At 40.4% G+C, this 15,839-nt stretch overlaps 1 protein-coding gene and 1 long non-coding RNA gene across 2 annotated transcripts; both read left to right on the plus strand.

The window, feature by feature from the left end:
• The first annotated feature begins 770 nt into the window (after positions 1-770).
• On the plus strand, positions 771-4,004 carry LOC133440769 (uncharacterized). The gene is made up of 5 exons (XM_061718087.1): positions 771-916; positions 1,925-2,338; positions 2,416-2,739; positions 3,712-3,799; positions 3,876-4,004. Exons 1-5 carry the CDS (start codon positions 865-867, stop codon positions 3,910-3,912), a joined length of 915 nt encoding a protein of 304 aa, XP_061574071.1. The 5' UTR covers positions 771-864; the 3' UTR covers positions 3,913-4,004.
• A 5,281-nt stretch (positions 4,005-9,285) lies between these two features.
• Positions 9,286-10,650, plus strand: LOC133440482 (uncharacterized). The gene is made up of 3 exons (XR_009782348.1): positions 9,286-9,571; positions 10,454-10,541; positions 10,619-10,650. It is a non-coding gene; the product is annotated as an uncharacterized LOC133440482 (long non-coding RNA).
• Positions 10,651-15,839: the final 5,189 nt, after the last annotated feature.

Genomic DNA, 15,839 nt, shown 5'->3' on the forward strand with positions numbered 1-15,839 from the left:
CGAAGCTAACACTGGAGAGACGTGGTCTCTCCTGCTGATTCCTGTCAGTACTCGTGCTGCTGCATTTTGGATCAGCTGGAGCTTATTACGCAAATTACTTGGACATCCTGCTAACAACACATTACAGTAATCCAGTCTAGAAGACGCATGAACTCGTTTTTCTGCATCACTCTGCGAGAGGATTTTCCTAATCTTTGCAATATTACGGAGATGGAAAAACGCTATTTTACAAACCTGATTAACATATGGTTAAGAGTTATTATTCAATCAACCTTTATTTGAATTCGGAGAAATCATTGAGAGCAAGCCCCTATTTTACAATGATGCCGAATGTACAATAACCATATAAAAAGAATAATACAATAAAAATAAAAGAGAAACATTGAAAACAATTACAAACATGAGTAAAATGGTCATCAATCAAGGATTCGAATTGACCAAATTGCACAAACGTTTCCAACTTCAATGCATGTTGCAAAATGTTCCAACTGTGAGCCGCGCAGTAGCTAAATGCAGTTTTTTCAAATTCAGTCCGTGGACATGACACTTCCAGCATAAGAAAATCAGAGGAGCGGGTTGAGTATCTACGATTATGCCACCTCAGTAAGGAGCTAAGGTAATGAGGAAGCCTTCCAATTAGGGCTTTATAAACAAACCAATGAAACCAATGCCTATCACGTCTGACAGAAAGGGGATATCCTCTTTCTCATTAGTGAGAAAGAGGAAGAAGAGATGAAATGCAGAAATTAAAGATCGTCTGCAGATATAAAGTCTCCTCCTCAGTTCGACGGTCAGAGTCTAAATCATCTCCGTTCAGGTGCCGTCACATATTCAAGAGGAAAATCAGCCCAGTGAAACAGAAGGATGGACATTTGGATCAAACTGACTCTCTGGACGGTTCTGGTGTTTTCAGCAGGTAGGACTGGATCTTCTTCTTTTAACGGAGTTCATGAAACACTGACCAACAGATGGGTTTTCTCTTTTATTCACAAAAATACTGATCATCAGTAAAAATATCAAAAACAATATCTCTGTTACACAAAGTAAAAGATTCACTGGATAACAAGGTCTTGTATATTTTATATATAACACTACGATTGTTCCATATCTGACCTGTTGCATTGAAGTTTGGGGAAATGCTTGTAAAAAATATACTCAGTCTTTTTTCATTTTACAAAAAAAAAAGCCATAAGAATAATTAGTAGAAAACAATATAGTCATCCTTCAAATCCATTATTCCTTCAGTTAAAACTGTTGACATTTCTTGAATTAGTGGAACACAGAATTCTGCAAATGATGTGGAAATTAGCTCATAATAACATTTTGCCAATCAATATACAGAAAAAGATTGAAAAAAGAGAAAATAAATATAACTTAAAAGGAACAGAGATCTTAAAAGGAACAGAGAAAAAAACAAAATTCAGGACAAAATTACTGGAACGTTGTGTTTCTGTAAAAGGTTTCAGTTTATGGAACAATCTGGATACAGAAGCCAAAGACAAATCAAACATTACATTTAAAAGAATAATAGAAGCCAGTTTGATGAAGACATATCATGATAATTGTTAAGTTAGGTGGGTTTTCTTTTTTTCTCTCTCTCTTTTTAGCACCATTGTCATATTTTGTTTCTTTGAATCAAAAAAGAATACGACTATCTGTGTTTGACGACAGCTATTTTGTGTTATTTATTAGTTTATTAGAGTGTTTTTTTTTGTGCATATTTTGTAATTTTTTTTTTCTTTATTATTACATTAATTGAAATTTTATTTCTTAGGAAAAAGGGGCAGATAAAATAATCTGTTCCCTTTCATTCAAGGAAAGACATTTGTTGTAATTATATTGAACTGTTTCGTTTTTCTTTCAGTGAATGAAATAAAGAATAAAGAAACGAAATGAAAATGAAAAATCACTGTGTTGTTTGCAGGTGCTCAAGAGGCTCAAGGTCCAAGTGTGATATACCCGTTTACAGAAACATGTGCAGTACGAGGATCCACCGTCACCCTCCCCTGCAGCTTCACACCTTTAGAGTCTTTCAATAGAGGAGGAGAAGAAATTCAACTGCGGATTGTTAGAGTTCGCTGGTGTCAGAACCATGATATCTGTCATGACACCACCCGGTCTGTGTTTGACAGTAATTCAACACACAACGACCCTCGTTATCAATACCTGGGAGACATGAAGGGAAACTGCACTTTACAGATCAGAGACGTTCAGAGGAAAGACGGTACAGGACCAGGCGGGTTGATACGAGACGGCTCAACGTTTCGCTTCAGGATGGAAGCTGATGATGAGAAGGGACATTTCACTAACAGGACCGGAGTGACGGTCAGAGTTGTTGGTAAGAACAACATCCTCAATCTGGTACAAATATTGATCATCAATATGATGAAAACTAATTAACTTTTTGTATTTCAGGTTGGATTCCACTGAGAATAAAAACCTCCAGTAACGAGTCCAGACGAGGTCAATCAGTCTCTCTGCAGTGCACCTCTTCACCCTGCACCTTCCACCACCTGGAGGTCACCTGGTTCAGAGATGGCCGTGCCCTCTCAGAGTCTGGACACGCCCTCCAGCTCGGCCCTCTGAGCGCAGGGGATTCTGGGAACTACACCTGCGCTCTGAAGAACAACACGAAGACACAGTCTGATCTGTTCAGGCTGCAGGTGGAGGATGGAGACGGAGACGGAGACGGAGACGGAGACGGAGATGGAGACGGAGATGGAGACGGTGCTGATGGTGGTTAGTCTGAACTTCTTCTCCTTCATTTGGTTTCCAGGAAGCTGCAGACGTCCCACTAACACCAAAACATCATCAGATCATTTGTGATCTGATGGCAGAATCAGACAGATGTGCGTCTCCACTTCATTTTCTTTACTTGTAAGGTCACGGGGAGCCGCTGGAAACATCCAGGGGTTCGTTTCACAACGATGTTCAACAAACCCAGAGTTCAGAAACTCTAGGTTCTCGGTTTCAGGAAAGGAGTTCAGAGTTGGTTCAGTCGAGTCTGAGTTACTGCGACTTAAAAGGCCATTATCAGCGGAGATCTGATACCGGGGATCGCCATGGCAACGGAGAGTAAAAGGAAGTGGTCTTCCTATTTCAGTTCGCTGGAACTGAACATGTCGGTGCAATAAAAAACACGGCAGTGCAACACGACACAAAGGAGAGAGAGCCAATGGAGAAAACAGCAGAGTGAGTGAAAGTAGACGAATTAAAGTATATAACTCTTTCGTATAAAGAGATAAAAGATAAATAAATGTAGACGTTCTCAGCAGAACCAGAACAGGATCAACTGGTTTCACTTTAAAAACTCAAAGATTAAACCATTCAGGCAAATATGAGTGAAGCAGAACCGCCTGGTCTCACCAGTAAACCCTAACGCGAGTAGCGCAACTTTAATTATTATTATTATTTTTTTTAATAAGTTTAGACAGAAAGAGCTTAAAGAGAGAGAATGGGGGACAGATCAATTCATCCTGCAGGTTGAGGACGGATTTGGAGATGGAGACGGTCCTGATGATGGTTAGTCTGAACTTCTCCTCTCGTGTCCTGTCCTCCCCTGAACCCTCCTGTTGGTCATCTGCATCTAAATCAATACTGGGTTAACTGATCGATATCTGAGCTCCGCTACGTTCCATCAAACCTCAGGTGCTTAGTTTCATTGATTCATCGTCTATAAAGAGTCTCACAGGTGTGTGATCTCTCCTGCAGGAAGTCACCTGGCGCTGATTGTCCGCCTGCTTGTGTTCGGTCTGATCACCTTGATCGTCGTCGCGGTTGCATCCGTCGTCATCTGGAGGTAACTTCACCGTCTGATACGAAGTCGTTAAAAACAAAGAACAAGCGTCTCCAACCTCCTCCTGTTGTGTTTACAGGACCTGCCGTTGTCATGGCAGCAGCAGAGAGAACTGAGGAACACCTGGAAGTACAGGTGAGTCACGTCACGTGACACCTGGAAAAGAACACCTGGACAAAGACAGAGACACCTGGACATCTGGACACCTGGACACCTGGACACCTGGACACAGACAACTGGGGCCTCATGAACAAAATGTTCGTGGATTTCAACGTGAATCCGTGCGTGGAATTTTTGCGTATGCAAAAAAAAAAACTGATGTTCAAAACTGTGCATACGCCCAAATCCATGCAGGTTCCTTTGAACATCACAATCAATGTGGATTTGAGCGTATATGAGGGAGCACAACACTCCGCCCTGTCTCCTCCCTCATGTAGATATATTTGAATATGATAATGAGGATAATTAAAACCATTAAAACTGCTCATCTTAACAAGGAAGTTGCAAAAACAAGTAAAACAAATTTAAAAAAAACATCAGCTGTGAGCTGGAGACATTCCAGCTCAGTTGAGTTGAGGCCTGGAAAAAATAATTTGTTTAGGGGCATTTCTTCCGATTTAAGCTGCGTTGCATTATGGAGATTGCTGTTCTTTGCTTTGTGTTGCGTTCCATGAAGAGTTGTGGTTTTATTATGATCGTACGGGTTTGTGAATGTTTATGGGCAGCGTTAGTGCATCATTACACTCTGTTTTTCTTGTTTATATTTTAAGAACCGACACCAGAACTTAAGTTGGTGGGACGAAAAACGGCTCCTCGTTCCGCTTTACTGTCACGCATCTTATAGGCTATACTAACGGATTAAGACCAATGTACACGTGTATTGAGTCTTACACATTGTGGATGTCCGCTATCGCCTCTCTCATAAGTAACAATGTGAACAATATAAACTTATATTTAAAACATAAAGCATCACGATCTGATTCCTCTGCTGCAGAAAGACAAGTTGTGCCAACGGGATTATCGAAGTGCAAATGTTATGACCCGGTAATGTTGAGAACCAAACGCAACCACACAGGAGGCAGAGAAGGGGTTAATGTCTTTAAGGCTTTATTTGCCAAAGAGTAAGAAAACTGAAGGGCAGCCACAAGGAGCGCTGGTATCCGAACTGGATAAAAAAACAACAAAAACTCCAACAAGAAACAGCACGGCAGGTCCGGGTCACAAGAAGTCAACCTGATCTCACATAAATCCTTGAAATGCCCACGACCTCTCACCACTATTTTCCGTGGTACCAACACGGAAAGTGGTATAATTACGTGTGAGCACCACGGATATTGTACCATGCAAAGTCAATGGGATCCGTGGTCGTGATATATACACGGATTATGACATTATTATTATTTCTATATTATTCTTTGTTATAGTGGCTAAATTATGCGTTTTTGTCACGCAAGGTACTGTTTGTTACTGTCAGTTTGTAAAAACATGTTTTTAAGGCTGTTTTAACAGTGTTTTATTGAGGTTTTAATGGGAGCACCATGGATATAGTACTATGCGAAGTCAATGGGATCCGTCACCCGATTTGACTGCTGTCATACCATTGAATGAAGGACAAAACGATACCAATCATCCTATAGATATGGGCCAGTAGGGCCCTACTCTACCTACTAGTAGGCGCAGGAGGCTGTTATCGCCCCTTTCTATGGCTAACCCCATGTTATTAATGCTCAGTAGGCACAGAAGTTTTGTTATGGAGCTCACACCTCATCTCCCTTTTTTATGTATTTAGCTAGAATTTTAAAACCTGAACAATAGAATTCAACGTAAAATGCCGGATCTTGTCCATTAAAAACAATACTTTTTGGAACATAGTGTAACCACCACAGATAAGATAAGGCCTTGCCCGCCTGGGCAACACATCAGCATTTGGCCGACTGGTTAGTGCAGTTGACTGTGGTCTGGGAGACTGTGGTTCGAGACACGCTCTGGGCACGACTTGTTCACCACGGTATTTTCCTCATTGTGTTATGGTTTTCTTTTAACATCTTTAACATTTCTAAACACAAAAACACGAAAGTGTCCTTGATAATTCAATAATACAATAGGTTCATGTTAAGGACATCTGTTTTAATTAGTTCTCCTTCGATTATGACATGTTATTAATGCTCAGTAGGCACAGGAGGTTTGTTATGTATTGTTATGAGGCCTATTTCGTGTCTATTTTTGCACACTTCACTAACGCTTTGAGCTAGGAGGCTGAAATTCTAGACTCTGTATCAGGAGGTGACTTTCATCCACTGTGCGGAGTTTCAGATCTATGTGACCTTCGGAAGTGTCAAAGGTCACCGCGTCTGTTGCTTTTCGGGCCTGCGAAGACTATTTTGTGTCTTTTTTTGCATAGTTCACTAACGCTTTGAGCTAGGAGGCTGAAATTCTAGACTCTGTATCAGGAGGGGACTTTCATCCAATGTGCGGAGTTTCAGATCTGTGTGACCTTTGGAAGTGTCAAAGGTCACCGCGTCTGTTGCTTTTCGGCCTGCTAAGACTATTTCATGTCTTTTCTTGCATAGTTCACTAACGCTTTGAGCTAAGAGGCTGAAATTCTAGACTCTGTATCAGGAGGTGAAATCTCATCCACTGTGCCGAGGTCCAGACCCATGCGACCTTCGGAAGTGCCAAAGGTCACCGTGTGTGGTGCCTTCTTCGGGCCTTTTTTGTGTGTTTTTTGAATAATTCACTAACGCTTTGAGCTGGGAGGCTGATTTTTGACTATGTTGCAATGCAGAAGGCCCTTTCCTAGGATCTTTTGGTCCCGTGGCTGTACGACTTCCACAGAGCTAGTTGGCGTTGCAGAGGGTTCACAGAGTTGAGACTTGGCAAGCCCAATCTAGGCCCCATATGGAGGCCACAGGTCAAGTTTTACTTGGTTTGGTCAAATGTTGTGGCAACGGTGTCCATTCGAATGTTGGAAAAGGTGACGTTTCAAAGCCCCGTCCATCGAAAAGTACAGGTCCGATCTGCACCAAACTAACGTCTGTTTGATCAGGGGATGCCCCCAAACAACATATAAAAAAATCAGACTCCTAGCTAAAGGCATTAGTGAACTATGCAAAAAAGCACAAAATAGGCCCTGTTCCATTAGTCAGGAGGCTCTCAGAGCTAGAGGTTTCTACACCCTCCTAACCAGCCAGAACGTTTTGGAGGAAACACTGTTGCAGAAGTCATAGAAATCAGATTTTTTGATGAACCAACAGCCAATGACCCTTTTCTTTCTCTTTTATGCTTTTCTTTTGGAGTTCTGTTAAATGTAAAAACAGAACATTGGAAGGGGTAGGACTAGAAAAGTTTTCTTCAAACTTCATCCTACACCCTTTCAAACAGGAAATAATTATCTACATATAGATTTGTATCTTTAATTTGCTTTGTTTTACTTATGTTTTTTTTTGTATATACATTTTATGTATTCTGATTGTTTTTTGTTTTTGTTTTAACCTGTTTGAATAAATAAATAAAAAAAATAATAAAAAATCCTCCATCAACGATGAATAATAAGCTGTTCTAGCTTCTTTTTTTTAATAAACTATTAGATTATCTTTCTATTCACGATAGGAGTCTACAGACTTACAAGAGACCACTTCCTTTCCATTTTACGCGTGTTTTGTTTCAATGTAGTTGAAATACTGTAGTTTTGTTGGGAAAACAGACAAAATCAGCCGTTGCTCGGCAACCTGCAGGACTTTCCAACAGTGATGATCTGAAAAGAACTTCCTCAAGTTCAATCGAGGCAAGATGACATCAGTGAGAAAGAGGAAGAAGAGGTGAAATGCAGAAATTAAAGATCGTCGGCAGACGATCTTTCCTCCTCAGTTTGACGGTCAGAGTCTAAATCATCTCCGTTCAGGTGCCGTCACATATTCAAGAGGAAAATCAGCTCAGTGAAACAGAAGGATGGACATTTGGATCAAACTGACTCTCTGGACGGTTCTGGTGTTTTCAGCAGGTAGGACTGGATCTTCATCTTCTAACGGAGTTCATGAAACACTGACCAACAGATGGGTTTTCTATTGTATTCACAAAAATTCTGATCATCAGTAAAAATATCAAAAACAATATCTCTGTTACACAAAGTAAAAGATTCACTGGATAACAAGGTCTTGTATATTTTATATAACACTATGATTGTTCCATATCTGACCTGTTGCATTGAAGTTTGGGGAAATGCTTGTAAAAAATATACTCAGTCTATTTTCATTTTACAAAAAAAAAGCCATAAGAATAATTAGTAGAAAACAATCTAGTCATCCTTCAAATCCATTAATCCTTCAGTTAAAACTATTGAAATTTCTTGAGTTAGTGGACCAGAGAATTCTGAAAATTATGTGGAAATTAGCTCATAAGAACATTTTGCCAATCAATATACAGAAAAAGATTGAAAAAAGAGAACATAAGTACAACTAAGAAGGAAATAAAAAAAAAAATTCAGGACAAAGTTAATGGAACCAAAGAATGCAAATCAAACATTACATTTAAAAGAATAATAAAAGCCAGTTTGATGAAGAAATATCATGATAATTGTTAAGTTAAGTGGGTTTTCTTTTTTTCTCTCTCTCTTTTTAGCATCATTGTCATATTTTGTTTCTTTGAATCAAAAAAGAATTTGTGTTTATCTTATTATATTATTATTATTATATGTCTATTTGTGTTTGACGACAGCTATTTTGGGTTTTTTTTTTAAACTTTTTTGTAGTTTGGGGTTTTTTGTTTTTTTAATTAGGTTAGGTTAGGAAAGGGTTTTTTTTTTTAATTGCTTAATTTGTCTTTTTTTTCTTTCCTTTTTTAATTCATTTCAATAATTGAAATTTGATTTCTTAGGAAAAAGGGACAGATAAAATAAGCTTAGTTTTCTTTCTTTCCCGTTTCATTCAAGGAAAGACATGTGTTGTAATTATATTGAACTGTTTCGTTTTTCTATTAATGAATGAAATAAATGAAATGAAAATGAAAAATCACTGTGTTGTTTGCAGGTGCTCAACAGGCTCAACGTCCAAGTGTGATATACCCGTTTACAGAAACGTGTGCAGTACGAGGATCCACCGTCACCCTGCCCTGCAGCTTCACACCTTTAGAGTCTTTCAGGAAGGACAGAAGAGAAATTCAACTGCGGATCGTTAGAGTCCGCTGGTGTCAGAACCATCCGATCTGTCACGGCATCACCCCGTCTGTGTTTGACAGTAATTCAACAAACAACGACCCTCGTTACCGATACCTGGGAGACCTGAAGGGAAACTGCACTTTACAGATCAGAGACGTTCAGTGGGAAGACGACTCAACGTTTCGCTTCAGGATGGAAGCTGATCATCATGTAGGAGATTTCACTAACCAGACCGGAGTGACGGTTTCAGTTGTTGGTAAGAACAACATCCTCAATCTGGTACAAATATTGATCATCAATATGATGAAAACTAATTAACTTTTGTATTTCAGGTTGGATTCCACCGAGAATAAAAGCCTCCAGTAACGAGTCCAGACGAGGTCAATCAGTTTCCCTGCAGTGCACCTCATTCTGCACCTTCCAAGACCTGAATGTCACCTGGTTCAGAGATGGCCACGCCCTCCCAGAGTCTGGACACGCCCTCCAGCTCGGCCCTCTGACCGCAGGGGATTCTGGGAACTACACCTGCGTTCTGAGCATGGACGCGAGGATATGGTCTGACCCGTTCAGCCTGCAGGTGGAGGACGGAGACGGAGACAGAGACGGAGACGGTGCTGATGGTGGTTAGTCTGAACTCCTCTCGTGTCCTGTCCTCTCCTGAACCCTCCTGTGGGTCGTCTGCATCTAAATCAATACTGGGTTAACTGATCGATATCTGAGCTCCGCTACGTTCCATCAAACCGTCGCTGAGTTTCATTTCATCGTCCTCTCACCTCTCACCTTTCTTCTCCTCTCCTCTTCCCTTCCTCTCTTATCCATTTCCATTTTTATTTATTTTAGGTATATCATAGCTATCATTTTTGTCCATCGCTCCTGTAATTTCTTGTGCTGTCCCCCCTTTTCTTCTCTTTTTTTCTCTTTTGTACATGGTGCAGCATCCTCTGCCGGTGGCGAAGAGCATCTCTGAATGCACAACACCGGATCCTGCAGCGTGGGAGTGAGAGGGGCAGGGTAACGGCCCGGGCAGGCGGGGGAGAGATTTCTCCGTCAAGACTCCTCTCCCTGGCCCTGCCCCTTCTCAACCTTTCCCCGACCCTGAACCTAACCTGGGGCTTGCTGATTGGGCTGGAGCTTCGGGAGCTGCGTGCTGGCCTGCGGTCTCCACCCCCGTTGCTGCTTCCACCTGCCTGCTGTGCTGCTGCCGTCCCTGACCCCCAGTCTGGCCCTCGGCAGGAGGGTCCCCCCTTATGATCCTGGTCCTGGTCCAGGTTTCTTCCCTCCTAAAGAGGAGTTTTTCTTGCCACTGTTTGGTTTAAGGTTTTCCTCCCACTAGGGGAGTTTTTACCTGCCATTGTTTATGTAATAATTGCTCGGGGGGTCATGTTCATGTTCTGGATCTCTGGAAAGCGTCTAGAGACAACTTTTGTTGTATTAGACGCTATATAAATAAAATGGAATTGAATTGAATTACAAAGATTCTCACAGGTGTGTGATGTCTCCTGCAGGAAATCACCTGGTGCTGATTGTCCGCCTGCTTGTGTTCGGTCTGATCACCTTGATCGTCGTCGCGGTTGCATCCGTCGTCATCTGGAGGTAACTTCACCGTCTGATACGAAGTCGTTAAAAACAAAGAACAAACGTCTCCAACCTCCCTCCTGTTGTGTTTACAGGACCTGCCGTTGTCATGGCAGCAGCAGAGAGAACTGAGGAACACCTGGAAGTACAGGTGAGTCACGTCACGTGACACCTGGAAAAGAACATCTGGACACCTGGACAAAGACAGAGACACCTGGATATGCAGCACTTCACTGATAAACACATTCAACTTTAATTACAATTTTCTTTTCTCTCGTCTCTTACTTTATATTGATCTTATTGTTTAAACACATTTTTAATTATTTTATTTTGCTGATATTCTATCTCTTTGATGCTCCACAGATCATGTGACATTGAGGGGCGGGGCTTAATCATGGGTTAAACAATTACAATAAATGAGACACAAAGATTTGTCAAAGCCGGGTTCTGGACCAATCAGGAGACGGTTGATCCAGGACCAGATCCAGGACCAGATCCAGGACCAGATCCAGATCCAGGACCAGACCCAGGACCAGACCCAGGACCAGTCCCAGGACCAGACCCAGGACCAGATCCAGGACCAGATCCAGGACCAGACCCAGGACCAGACCCAGGACCAGATCCAGGACCAGATCCAGGACCAGACCGGCCCGGCAGACTAAACCTGAGTCCCGACCCGTTTGTGGTCGTTTTAATTTGGTTTTACTGGATTTGATGCTCGTCTTTCTTACCAAATATGGTTCTGAACTTCTGAACAGAACAAGGAAGTATCGGTTTCAGCACATCGAGCTTCTTACACAACTCTGACCGCGTGAAGCTGCAACTGTCCCCAGGAAAAACACTGGCTTGCATCAGTGTTTGTTCTGCACCACAAAGGTGGTTGTGGTTCTGGTTCTGGTTCTGGTTCTGGTTCTGGTTCAGAGCTCACCGGGTCAGAACCAGGAAAACTGCCTCGCTGGGAGAACTGGTTTCTTCCCTCATTTTTTTTTCTTCCCTTTTTAACTTTTTAACAACTTGTAATTATTATTATTTTACCTCTTTTCTTATCATTTTATTTTTTATTTTTTGTAAATATGTTTTATTGATTTTTTATACTTTTCCCACAGAGATGAAAAGTACAAAACATATGCATGACTTCCCCAAAATGTAAAAGTGCATTGTTGAGCTGAAACATTGACACAGTGAGTCCACCATTCCCACCCATAGGTTTACAGGATATAAAGCAAACTTTAGAGTAATAGAACAAAAGTGAAAAGGGATTTTTTTTATTTTTAAATAAAGCAAAACAACAAAAAATTGAAGCTGCAAGCAGCGATGAACGGGCCCTTGCGCTTGCAATTTTCACCAATAAAAGTCAAGGACTCAAAACTAAGTCCGATGACACCACCCACGAGTCTTTATGTCACACCATTCAAAAGTTATGGCAGAAAGTAGGAACTATCAAATATGGACCAACCAGATGAAGGGGGGGCGCGCTTTTTGGCGCCTAGCGTCACCACGGTAACGCTTTTGAAAGAGAAAAGTAATGCGCGTCATCGCAGGATGGAGACGCACATTTTGATGTATAACATGTTTATAGCATGTTACAGTTCGGGTGAAGAAGCGGCCGAAGAAATGGCATAAATTGCGCCAAAATTGCACGATTAATTCAAAATTGCTGACTTCCTGTTCGGTTTCGGCCATGGGTAAGGATGTAAGGATTATTTTTCTATTCGATTAATAAAAACCATCAAATAAAAATGAAAAATCCTTAATGTAGTTTATTAAACAACAGTTTTACACAGCAATATAGAATAAAATTGTACAAAATAAAGGCCTGTTTATTCTTTCAGTCCGACAAACATCTCTCCTGTAAAAAATAACAAAAAACGCACTGCATATTATTCAAATGTGTTGAAAATAACACCTTAGAGATAAAATATTTGGATGAAAAAGCACTTTTTCACACTTAATTACATATTTTTATCACATCAAAATGTCTAACCACGAAAGGAACCTTTGGCGATTAGAAGTTGTTTCCGGTAGGAACCATTTTCCATTAATTAAAAAAAAAACACAAACCAACAAAAAAACTAAACCAAAACTACAACAAAGTTATAAAATAACACAAAATAGCTTAATAACACAGAGTCGTATTATTTTTTGATTCAAGGAAAAAAAATATGACAATGGTGCTAAAAAGAGAGAGAGAGAAAAAAAAGAAAACCCACCTAACTTAACAATTATCATGATATTTCTTCATCAAACTGGCTTTTATTATTCTTTTAAATGTAATGTTTGATTTGTCTTTGGCTTCTGGATCCAGATTGTTCCATAAACTGATACCTTTTACAGAAACACAACGTTCCATTAGTTTTGTCCTGAATTTTGTTTTTCTAAAACCTGTTCCTTTTAAGTTATACTTATTTTCTCTTTTTTCAATTTTTTTCTATATATTGTATGAAATAAAGGTTTGATAAAAAAAACTGCAGGTGTCGCAGGTGTAACCCACTATGGATCTTAAAGCTTCCTTAGATAAAGTTGACAAAACCACAAGCAAAAATGTTTCAACTCTCAGTTAATTTATCACAATCTTGGTTTCATTTAAGCAATATTGCCCTTATTTCTGTTCCTCTCTTTTGATCTCTACCTGATTTGTTGATGAGTGAAATATATTGTAAATATTAGGATGTACAATTATTTTTGTTGGCTCTGCATATTTGCTATTGTTCTTTTTCTGAGTTGTCACTTGTTGTTAATAAAGTTCATTTTAAAAACAAAAGAAGCTTCTTTGTTTCTGGAGGTTCCAGTGACTTTGGACTAAGAAGAAGTGAACAGAATTGTCCAGTTGCCAAACCCGGCTTTGTGAGAAATGACTGAGAAAAACGTTACTAACGTGTGACTTTGCTTCTAAAACATTATTCAGAATATTATTCATTATTCAGCCGTGGCTACGTTTGTAGCCACGGCTGCTACTAGGGTTGCCACCTTTCAGAAAAAGAAATAAAGGACGCCCCAATTTCAGCAGCACAGGAGCCAAAAAAAAGCCCCAAAACTTCTGAACTGCATAAAAATGTGTTTATTTTATGTGAAAAAACGTGTTCTTTAATAGCATTGAACTTGCATGACTGTACAGACAGCCAACCATATAGCAGCCCTGTATGTCCACATCAGCCAAGGTGTAGAATATTGCTACAGGTGAAGAATATGGTGTAAAAGTTAATCTATTTCAATAATTCAACTAGAATTAGGTGTAAAAGTTAATCTATTTCAATAATTCAACTTAAAAGGTGAAACTAATATATTACCTAGTCTTATTACATGCAAAGTATGATATTTTGAACCTTTATTTGTTATAATTTTGATGATGTAATTGTTTATTGATTTCATAAAATATTCTCTAATTTATTTTTTATTTGGGGTTTTCATAAACTGTGAGCCATAATCAGAGAGCAGCGTCTTGCTGCTGCAGGTAACTGCTGCACGCAGTGACGGACACTGGCTGATTTATGGTTCCGCGTTGCACCAACGCAGAGCTTACGGGGTAGGATACGTGGGGACGCGAACGTACGGTGCGCGTCGCACGCGTACCCATCGCCGTAGCCATGCCGTCGATTTAACGCGGAACCATAAATCAGGCTTAACGCTGGCGCATTGTCAGTTTTCTTTTCGTCTTTTCAACTGAGCACGCAAACAGAAACTGAGGGTGCAATGCTTGCTTATGCACCCTCGTAGAACCGGGCCTGGCATAATATATGTCCGTATTGGTTCAATACGGAACTTTTAATTCCCAATTCCCACCCCCTACCTGGAGGTGAAGCCCGAGTCCTCCCCGCTGTCTGGCACATATACAGATCTGGCACAGACGCAGCAGGTCCTGTTGTCCCGCCACAAAGATTTTGCTGGCCTTAATTCCTGTGTTTTATTTTGTTATTATTGATCAATTTAGTGTTGATGTGTGTGTGTGTGTGTGACAGACGTGTGTATGGGGCGTTAATAAAAATACGGGACAAATCGCGTCCCGTATTAGTTCAATACGGGACGCAACATTTTTTTCTCAAATAAAGGACAATTCCGTATTTTACGGGACGGGTGGCAACCCTAGCTGCTACATTTGTAGCCACGGCTGCTACGTTTGTAGCCACAGCTGCTACGTTTGTAGCCACGGCTGCTACGTTTGTAGCCACAGCTGCTACGTTTGTAGCCACGGCTGCTACATTTGTAGCCACAGCTGCTACGTTTGTAGCCACAGCTGCTACATTTGTAGCCACAGCTGCTACGTTTGTAGCCACAGCTGCTACGTTTGTAGCCACGGCTGCTACGTTTGTAGCCACGGCTGCTACGTTTGTAGCCACGGCTGCTACGTTTGTAGCCACGGCTGCTACGTTTGTAGCCACGGCTGCTACGTTTGTAGCCACAGCTGCTACGTTTGTAGCCACAGCTGCTACGTTTGTAGCCACAGCTGCCCTGCAGACTGACGGAAAAGTGGCTGCCATATTGCACCAAACGGCCCCTCCGACCACCAAACATTCATACACATTCAAACACATTCACACAGTAACTTAGAAGTAGAAAATCAGTAAGACAAGACAATATTCAAATCCCATATATAATATCATGTAATATAATTCGATATATTGTTTGGATTGGATTCAACTTTAATAATCCCCAAAGGGTAAACTTCATTGCCACCTTGGCCACAACAATACAACATAAGACAATCAACAATACACATTAACAATGTCTCCACCTAGGGACAGCAGTGGATCAATACAACAGCAAAATAACCAGAAAATGACCCCCCAAAAAAGGGAGATAAAAAGAAAAGAAAGAAAAAAAATGCATAAAAGAATACAAATCCATTTAAAAGTGCAATGTGCCGGACAAGTATAGCAGCAAGTTAAACGGCTAAGAATATAGCTGAAATTTAAAGTGCACTGTACAAGCAAATAGATAATTTGTGCTGATTACAAATAATATAATATATTACAAATAATAGCAGTGACCAAAACAGCTGCAGAAATACTGCAGGAATGACATAGCAGTAGTTAAATGCAGCCTTCTGTAAGCTTTAAATATCCACTGGGCTTACATCAAATACATCAAAACACAACAATAAAAAACACTTTTCTGAACTTATCAATATGACTCTGTCCTTCACAGGATAAGTAACATGGATCACTGCAAAAACTCACAATCTTAACAAGAATATTTGTCTTATTTCTAGTTAAAATGTCTCATTTTAGTAAAAGAATCTCATTACACTTAAAACAAGACTCATCACTGGAAAAAACAACAATTTTCACCTGTTTCAAGTAGATTTTCATTTGAAAAAGT

The sequence above is a fragment of the Cololabis saira genome, chromosome 3 (assembly GCF_033807715.1).
Source record: "Cololabis saira isolate AMF1-May2022 chromosome 3, fColSai1.1, whole genome shotgun sequence".
Lineage (NCBI taxonomy): Eukaryota > Metazoa > Chordata > Actinopteri > Beloniformes > Belonidae > Cololabis > Cololabis saira.